Raw genomic sequence first — 10119 nt, forward strand, 5'->3', positions numbered from 1 at the left:
AATTCGTGACGTGTTAGTTTTAATCGTAAACTAACAAAGATGTTCTTCTCTAGCTAAACTAGAATGAGTGAATCCCAATTTCATGGACTAAATCCATAGGAATAATAAAATCCCCATTGTTGAAGGTATAACCTTAACAAAGCTTCTTGAAGAAGAATTATATTTGATTGATAAAAAGTTTAACATCACAAAGAGAAAGAGATGAATTTATATCATCTCAAAAACCTAATTGTCAAATTACATAAAGGGTAAATTACCTAACTAATTAGAATACAAAGCTAAAGGGTAACTTGGGTTAATAGTAAAGGGGTGGCATGGTTGTAAATAAGGAGTGGTAGAGTTGTAATTAGGGAGTGGCAAAGGTGTAATTCAGGAGTGGTCCCAAGCATGAAGAACTTGGTGAAGAAGTATCCTACAGACGGGACACGCCCCGCGTAGGCCTGGCTATACCCCGCGTGGTGCAGCTCTTGATCCTGGCACGTCTTGTGGATGGGGTTTACGCGTGGCGTATCTAGTGTTACGCCCCGCGTAGTGGACCTCCTGAGTAGAACTCGTTCCCTATGCTTGATCTGCGTCCGCGTATGAGGAAGCACGCTCCGCGTCCTTGGGGGTACGCCCCGCGTACATGACCTCCTGAAACTGGTTCTCTTGAAGGTTCGATCCACGCTCCGCGTATTGGACACTACACTCCGTGTGGAATGCCTTAGTGATCCCCCTTCCGCGTGGGCTTCTTCCTTTCTTTCGGCTCTGGGTTCACGCTCCGCATGTCTTATCTTACACCTCGCGTACGAGTGCAAGGTGCCCTCATCATACTCCTCTTCTTCAAAAAAGTTGGTCCCCAACTCAACTATAGAACAAGAATGGTGCTTGGTAGGTGCTATCCACTCCATATGTTGTTGGTTTCTCCTTCCCTTTATGAACTCTTCCCACAACTCAACTTGTGTCTTGTTCCCGGTGCTCATCCCCCATAATGCTCGCCTCAATATCCGACCGACATCGAATGGAATATCTCGACGAAGTTGATCAAACCATTCCTCCACAATGTCTTGGAAGCTCCTCCACACTTCCACGACATGTCAAACCGACCAACCCCGGATCTCGTCTTTCTCCACTTCACGAACATGGACATTAATCACAACTTTATTCCGCTCATAGCCGACATCAAATGGGATATCCCGACGACACTTGTCAACCCACTTTGTAGTGATCCCAAGAACACTTGTATTGACTCCTTCTTTGTCTTGGGTTAACAATCTCGCGGCTTCTCGAGTCGCCTCTTCACTAACTTGGCCACTATCCCATTCTTGAATTTCTCCCATTTGCTCTACATCACCCGGACGGCCATTCCCATTCACCAAATACTCTTTGAAGCTCACTCTCTTCACCATAAAATCACTCATCCTTGACTCCTCATAGGGTTGATGTCCCCTCAACAAACATAACATATATCCCAACACATGCATCTCAATCAAGAACAAAAAGTTCCGAATTTACCAAGTGGGAGGCTCGGTTCACTCCTAGTGTGCATGTGCTAGGAATCTCATTTCTTCCTAGAGGCGTCACAACGTACTCTTTATCCGTTTCCTTGAAGCTCAAGCGACTATGAGGAAGACATAGTATACGACCTCCGGGATCCCATGCAATGTCACGTGGTATCTTCCCCAAATGTAGATTGCCCTGTGGTTGTCCGTTGAAGGACACATACTTCCCATCTTCGGACGTTGGTCCCACATCACCACTTTCCTCCATTCCCTTTCGGAACTCTCGCTCATAATAGTCAAGTTCATCTTCGTTAACTAGCTCAATTTCGAAGTTTCCTTCTCCATCAATCTCCTTTCGTAGCTCATCTTCTTCTTGACCATACGCAATTTCACTTCCCTCTCCATCCTCGATCCGTTCTCTCCTATGACCTATTGTTCCTAGTGGCTTCTCTCCATCGTTCAAGCCGACTAACTCACGTGTTAAGCTGCTTGACTCCAAAGTCATGCAATCACCCAACATGGTTGAACCACCAACATCTCTCCCATCTCCATAGTCATTAATCTCTACACATAGTGTGATTTCCTCACTCGCCTCAAAGAGATCAACAAGCCCCAAGCCATTCTTCCCCTCCTCAAGAATAATACCCCCACTTTCCTCAATCATACAAACAAGGTTATGTTTGAGGGGTATTTCATCAAACATATGGGAAGCATCCCTTGCAACATGGGTTTTCCCAATACCCTCACCTACCAACAACCTCTCCTCCTCATCCACACATGCATTTAAATCCTCATCAACAATTTCATTAACAATAAATCCACAATGAGAACTTAAATTTACTTCAACACCACAAACAACCAAATCCTCACTAATAATAGGCATACCCACAACTTCCTCATCAAGAATTGAAAGTTTTGGATTTACCTCTTTAATGTGTAAAGGAGAAAAGATTTGTGATGGATCTTCAAGAGGAACCTCTATGGCTGTTTGGGAGCTATTCCGGCATTCTTGCTTGAGACTCTTTATGGATGTCGCAAGCTCCCTCCTTAGCTCGTGTATCACTCGGAAGTCCTCCCTACAACTCTCATGATACCTCATCATCATGGCTTTGAGGTTTTCCAACCCCCGGTTGAAAGTTTCCTCATATTTTTTAGATAAATTTGGTTGAACCATAGTCGAAAGAAGTCTCCGTTCAAGGAAAACGATCGGCTCTGATACCAACTGATACAGATCGGTTTTATCTGAATTCGTGACATGTTAGTTTTAATCGTAAACTAACAAAGATGTTCTTCTCTAGCTAAACTAGAAGGAGTGAATCCCAATTTCATAGACTAAATCCATAGGAATAATAAAATCCCCATTGTTGAAGGTAGAACCTTAACAAAGCTTCTTGAAGAAGAATTATATTTGATTGATAAAAAGTATAACATCACAAAGAGAAAGAGATGAATTTCTATATCTCAAAAACCTAATTGCCAAATTACATAAAGGGTAAATTACCTAACTAATTAGAATACAAAGCTAAAGGGTAACTTGGGTTAATAGTAAAGGGGTTGCATGGTTGTAAATAAGGAGTGGTAGAGTTGTAATTAGGGAGTGGCAAAGGTTTAATTCATGAGTGGTCCCAAGCATGAAGAACTTGGTGAAGAAGTATCCTACAGATGGGACACGCCCCGCGTAGGCCTGGTTACGCCCCGCGTGGTGCAGCTCCTGATCCTGGCACGTCTTGTGGATGGGGTTTACGCGTGGCATCTCTAGTGTTACGCCCCGCGTAGTGGACCTCCTAAGTAGAACTCGTTCCCTATGCTTGATCTGCGCCCGCGTATGAGGAAGCACGCTCCGCGTCCTTGGGGGTACGCCCCGCGTACATGACCTCCTGAAACTGGTTCTCTTGAAGGTTCGATCCACGCTCCGCGTATTGGACACTACGCTCTGCGTGGAATGCCTTAGTGATCCCCCTTCCACGTGGGCTTCTTCCTTTCTTTCGGCTCCGGGTTCACACTCCGCGTGTCTTATCTTACGCCCCGCGTACAAGTGCAAGATGCCCTCATCAAGCAGTATATATTTATTTGGACCTATCATATTTTATAGATCTCCTACACTCTTATTTATTATTTGGCAATGATATGACACCTAACATGTTCTTTTAATCCTTAATAATTCAAAGATGTCAAATCTGTAAACAACGGTATTGAAAATTGCAGGAGAGAAACCCGATTTTGAAAAGGAGTTGAGTGTAGAAATTTTATTTTACGACTGGTGTACAGATTACGTGGTGCGCTTGATCAATAATTTGATAACACATTGTATATTTTTTTGGTAAATAATTTATTAATTCCCACCTTTTTACGTAACACACTGTTTAATCTTTCTATTTTAAGGTCTATATGTTTTGTCATTATTAACGATCTAGTCATTTTGTCTATTTTTGAGATTTTTAATCAAACATAACTTAGCTTTGAGGATAATCACAGTGATATAAAATGACCATAGTGTTTTGTTATTTTCTGTCTATCTATTTATGTCTAATATACGGTTTATAATTTTTTTTAAAAATGACAGAATGACCAAAAGATTAACATTGATAAATAATAGAATCCTTATAATGTGTTTTTCAAAATACGAAGAAAACTAGTTATGGTTTATGATTTTATATAAATAAATATTTTAGGGTTTATAATTTAGTACAAATAATTAACTAAAAAAATATTTAATTAATTACCTATATTAATATTTATTAGTTAAAATGTACCATATCATCTGGTACATTCTTCATTTTTGCTTTAATATAATTTGGATGGAAATCAAATAAATTCACGAATCAAAGATTTCCTTTTTTTTTTTTGGAAGAAAATCAAAGGTTTCCTTATAAAAAATTTACCTAATAAAACATTAATTATTATAAAAATAAATAAAAAAAATTAATTAAAACAATTATGTAAACCTAAAGTAGTTAGCATAGAATCCTCTAAATGACAATTAAAACATTATTTATTTTTTGGTAAATAATTTATTAGTCCCCACTTTTTTACGTAACACACTCTTTAATCTTTCTATTTTGATAAACATATTATAAGGTCCATATGTTTTGTTATTATTAACCATCTAGTTGTTTTGTCTATTTTTTAGATTTTTAACCAAACATAACTTACTTTGAGGATAATCACATTGATATAAAATAACCATATTGTTCTGTTATTTTCTGTCTATCTATTTATATCGAATATACAGTTTATAATTTAAAAAAAAAAATAGAATGACCAAAAGGTTAACATTGATAAATGATAGAATCCTTATAATGTGTTGTTCAAAATCGGAAGAAAACTAGTTCTTTATATTTTATGGTTTATAATTTTATATAAATAAATATTTTAGGGTTTATAATTTAGTACAAATAATTAAATAAAAAAATATTTAATTAATTAATTACCTATATTAATATTTATTAGTTAAAATGTACCATATCATCTGGTACATCCTTCATTTTTACCTTAATATAATTTGGATGGAAATAAAATAAATTCACTGAATCGAAAATTTCCTTTTTTTTTTGGAAGAAAAGCAAAGGTTTCCTTTAAAAAAAATAATTACCTAATAAAACATTAATTATTATAAAAAATAAAAACATTAATTAAAACAATTATGTAAACCTAAAGTAGTTAGCATAGAATCCTCTACAAAAGATTTGTAAAACCATATTTTCTAATAAATGAGCCTATAAAAACAATTACAATTACACTTAAACACCATAATTACAGAGTGTTTCAACACCAGAAAAATGTCAATTACTTGGCTTTGTGTTTATCTTTTAACAACCATTTTGGTGGTTTCAACCAAAGTAAGTTCTGATGATTCAGCCCCAATTCCAGAAGATCGATCTCAAGTAGAGAACTGGTTCGAATCCAATGTTTTACCCTTTTCAAAACGAATATGGACTGTAGACACTGTTCTCAGAATTGCTGAGAGGAGCCGCCGAGAAATTAAGGTCAGAAAAGATGGAACTGGGGATTTTAAGACTGTTACGGAAGCGATTGCGAGTATTCCCGACGGAAATACACGACGAGTGGTCGTGAATATTGGGCCTGGTATCTATAATGAGAAGATATTGATTCCTAAAACAAAGCCTTTTGTTACGTTGCGTGGTAATCCATCTGCTATGGCTGTTTTGAAATTTTCTGGTGCTGCCAAGAAATATGGAACGTTCGAGTGTGGGACTCTTATTGTTATGTCTGACTACTTCAATGCTCTTTTTCTCATTATCAAGGTAATTTTTTAAATCAAGTTTAGATTCGAGTAAATCCCTTTGTTTAATAGATTTCAATATAGGCTAGAATATGTCTATATTGCATGCTTCAATCTCCACATATTCAGTTCAGTTTTGTTTTAATCTATGCATTTTGATTCGGTTTTTGGCCGGTTTGTTTGTTTAAAAATATTGTGTTTTGAAAAATATTAGATAAAATGAAATTTTTGTGTTGAAATATTTAGTGACTATTGTTATCAACATGGTAACAAAGAATGGAGTACTGTTCATAAAATGTTAGATTTGTTTTTGTTGTGTTAATCTCCACAAGGGGTATCCTGGTAATGGTTTGAAAATAATTAGACGACCTTATGCCATTAGAAACTACATACTTAAAAGCAGCCAATGCAAATTTTCCCTCTTATTAGATTAAGAATAATTCCATTAAGGGCTTGATTGGATGAAACGGGATTGATGGAAACTCTTGTTTGATAGAATGAAAGTTAGAAGGGTAAATTTTTTGCAAGGATTTAAAAACATTTGATTCTATCACAATTCTTTTTTTTTCCCATTAATTTGGGGGATTCGGAAGGATTCCATTTTCTTCCTTTATTTACTCGTCCCAACTCTTCGTCCAATCAAATTCTAAATCACCCCATTTTGAGAGGTTAATGGAAATTTCATTAACTCTAAACTTTAATCTCTAAATTGAAGTTAATGGAAGTAAGGGAATTTTTTTAATGGGAGTAACTCTCATTTTAACCTTCGTTTTTTTTCCGTTCCATTATCTATTCTAACTCTCATTTCCATTAACCTCTCAACTAAACTAAAACCGAAGAATCTAGAAAATATTTTCTAAGTAAATAAAACCGAAAAATCAAGAAAAGATTTTCTGGGAAACAAACATTTTACATAATATCTGTCAGTTAATTAATTAATTAAATAGTTATGGATATATAATGCTTTGTAACCTCTATATTGGTATTAATTTTGTTATTCATTTTTGTTTTATATGGTAATTTATAATGTGAATTAATATAATTAATATATATATTATACGGTGAATAATGACGTGTTACATCCTAATTAAAGGAAAGTAAATTTTGTAATTTAGGAAAAGAATACATATGTATTATATATGGTGAATAGTGATATTTTTTTTTTTTTTGAATTATGTGATGTGTTATATGGTAAATAAAGAAAAAGAATAGGAATAAGGTAGTAAAATAGGTCTATTATTTTTGTGAAGTATTAATTTAGATTTCGCGTATAAAATAGTATCAATATAGATTTAACGTTTAAAAAAGTATCAATTTAGACATCAAGAACGGATTGGACATTTCATTTCTATTACTCTGTTATCGAATCTTAAATTGATAGGCTTTTTTAAATGTTAAGTTTATATTTGTACTATTTTATATACGGATTGGACATTTCATTTCTATTACTTCGTTATTGAACAATTTATTTATTGGTTTAATTAGAATTCGACACCAAAACCGAATGAAGCAGAAGCAGAAGCTGGTGCACAGGCAGTTGCTTTAAGACTGGGTGGTGATAAAGCAGCCATTTATAACTGCAGAATATATGGATATCAAGACACTCTCTTGGACGAGACTGGTCGTCATTTTTTCAAGTCCTGTTTTATTCAAGGCACTGTTGATTTTATTTTCGGCAGTGGAAAGTCCATTTATCTGGTATTTATTTCATTTTATTAACTCTAATCTTATTTCAAATCAATTATTAATAAACATAAAATTCATGAATGCAGCAATCACAGCTTTATGTCGTCAAGCAGAAGTGGAGGACAGTCATAGCAGCACAAGCCAAGCAAAAGAATGAAGATTCTGGATTTTCATTCGTACATTGCACCATTTTAGGTACGATTTGTATAATTATTGTTAATTATCTTTTTAGATAACTATTAGTCTTGTTTAAAGTTATTTAATAACTAGCATTTATGTTTATTTATGTTACATATATTTTTTTTTTTTTTGAACGTGTTACATATTGTTAATCCTAGTTAAACTCTAATTCATATAATCCATTATATTTTTTAGAAGCCTTTGTGATCAACCCTAATTGAGGGAAATTCATTAAACATTATATCTTTTTATATATCTCTGTAGTATATTTAACACGACTCTCAATCTCTGATACAATTATTATTTTAGTGTCATTTATATCAATTATGTAACACGATAACCTTTTTTTTACACAACTAATTTCAGGAAAGGGGTCAAATGATACATATTTGGGGCGAGCATGGTTAAATTACTCCAACGTGGTCTATTCCTACTCTACTATGAGCAAAATCATTCTTCCTGAAGGATGGGACAACACAGGAAAACCCAAACAGTAATTCTTCTTACCGAAATGCATCTGTAATTAAAATACTTGTTTCGAGTAAATTAAATATATGAATAATGGTGAAATGCAGAAACATGATATTTGGAGAATTCCATAACAAGGGAGTAGGAGCAAGTTACAATAGGCGTGTTGATTACAGCACTCGGCTGAGCCCATCGGCAGTGGAACCATATCTCACCCTTGCCTATATTCAGGCATCTACGTGGCTGCTTCCACCTCATAGCTAGAACTTCTTTCTTGGAACTAAAATATTGTTTATAATTGTTGACTACATGGCATCTACTTGGCTGCTTCCCACATTATAGCTAGAAATTCTTGGAGCAAAAATATTGTTTATAAAATGTTAAAAAAAAATGAAAAAGGAACCAAAGTATTGTTTATATAGATTAACTTCCATTATTTTTATTTTCAATTTATTTGGTTCATGAAATTTAACTTGTGTTTAAAAACAGGAATTACTTTAGTGATGCATGAGATCAGTTGATCAATCTATATAAAAAGCTTATATGATATAGTCTTGTATACATGGACTGATATGTTTGGTCATTTACTGTTAGATCTAGGCTGATTAAAATCTTAGGGGAGATTCAAAGCATCCTAATCAAATTCAATTTGATCATCAGGATCCATATACACATTTCTTAATATGAACATGTCATATCATCCAAATTTATTATATCAAATAAAAAAAAAATACTCATTATAAAAAGTAAAATAAAATGTAATTAATGTTCATTATTAATTCTGTAAAACGTTTTAATGGTTATAGTGATTTTAATTTTCATTCGCGTAAATTAATTAAATAAGATTAATTTCTCATTAATTGAAACTTGAATTAATTGAGCTCTTTTTGAAACATATGGACAGTTCATCTGAATATTTTAATTTTGTTTAGCTCTCAGAACTTCTATCTCAATTTGTTCATCCTATTTCTTGGTTTTCTGGTGATAATTCGACACACATATCGTATATTAATCTCATCAAGCCTAAGAATTTTTTTTTTTCATCCAGCTCATTCGAAGGTTTATTATATTCAATTTATTATAATTTTATTATTTATATTCTTCAATTTAATAAATATATTATCTTATTTTTCAATTCATAGTGAATTTAAAGATAACTTTTTTGATTCTACAAAAAAAAAAGATAACTTTTTTGAAAATTAGATTATATATGGTGTCTTCTATGGTTACTTTGTTTTTGACAAAGTACCATTACTTGGTGTGTTTTCACCATTGGATGATGGATTAGAAAATTAATCCAATGGTGGTCTAAAAAATCATTTGTTAATTAATATTTTCTCTTCTATTAACAACATACAAAAACTGAATGGTGGTTACTACTAGTAGGGATGGCAATGGGTAGGGTACCCGCATGTAGTGTCAATCTCAAACTCTTACCCGTTTATTTTTTAATTACCCGTACCCGTCCCATTACCCTAATGGGTATATGTTTTGCGCCCATACCCGTCCCATTTAATTCACGGGTATCCGCGGGTACCCTTACTCGTTTAGAATCAATAAATAAAACAAAAAATATTACAAATTTAACAAAGTATAAATTTAATAAATCATCCATCTAAAAATTAAACAAAGTGAACATTAATCATTAAAAATAAAGTATTAGTGGTATCACTTAATGGTCGAAGAACAAAAGATTGGTGTTCAAATCTCACATCTTAAGAAACAAATATTTCAAAATAATCTTCTTATGAGGTGATTTGGCTCACTCGAAATAGAGAAAGACATTTCATTAAAAATATTTCTTCTGTGACAATTTAAAAACTTCCATTTTGATTCGTTCGTTCTATTTCTTAATCTTCTAGCGATAATTCGACATAAGGGGTTAAAGTTTTACTCACACTTTCTCTTGTATCTTAAGAGACGATTGCCAATTACGGTAAAATCTGTCTTAAGAAAACTAAACTCATCAGACCTCAAAATATCGTTCTTCTGTTCATCCATTTGTTATTAAGGTTTATTACATCACTTTATTATAATTTCGTTATTTATGTTCTTAAATTT

General features: G+C 33.6%; 1 protein-coding gene across 1 annotated transcript; it reads left to right on the forward strand.

Moving 5' to 3' along the window:
* The first annotated feature begins 5260 nt into the window (after nt 1–5260).
* On the forward strand, nt 5261–8387 carry LOC136217668 (putative pectinesterase 63). Its single transcript, XM_066004288.1, has 5 exons — nt 5261–5746; nt 7210–7422; nt 7497–7605; nt 7957–8083; nt 8166–8387. The coding sequence occupies exons 1-5, from the start codon at nt 5261–5263 to the stop codon at nt 8320–8322; spliced, it is 1092 nt and encodes a 363-aa protein (XP_065860360.1). The 3' UTR covers nt 8323–8387.
* Nucleotides 8388–10119: the final 1732 nt, after the last annotated feature.

The sequence above is a fragment of the Euphorbia lathyris genome, chromosome 1 (genome assembly GCF_963576675.1).
Source record: "Euphorbia lathyris chromosome 1, ddEupLath1.1, whole genome shotgun sequence".
NCBI lineage: Eukaryota > Viridiplantae > Streptophyta > Magnoliopsida > Malpighiales > Euphorbiaceae > Euphorbia > Euphorbia lathyris.

Bases quoted from the DNA above. Each gene is read 5' to 3' on its own strand.
- LOC136217668 (XM_066004288.1), top strand. From the start codon at position 5,261: ATGTCAATTACTTGGCTTTGTGTTTATCTTTTAACAACCATTTTGGTG. The intron at 5,747-7,209 runs GTAATTTTTTAA...TGGTTTAATTAG, and splicing joins CTCTTTTTCTCATTATCAAG to AATTCGACACCAAAACCGAA. The intron at 7,423-7,496 runs GTATTTATTTCA...TCATGAATGCAG, and splicing joins GTGGAAAGTCCATTTATCTG to CAATCACAGCTTTATGTCGT.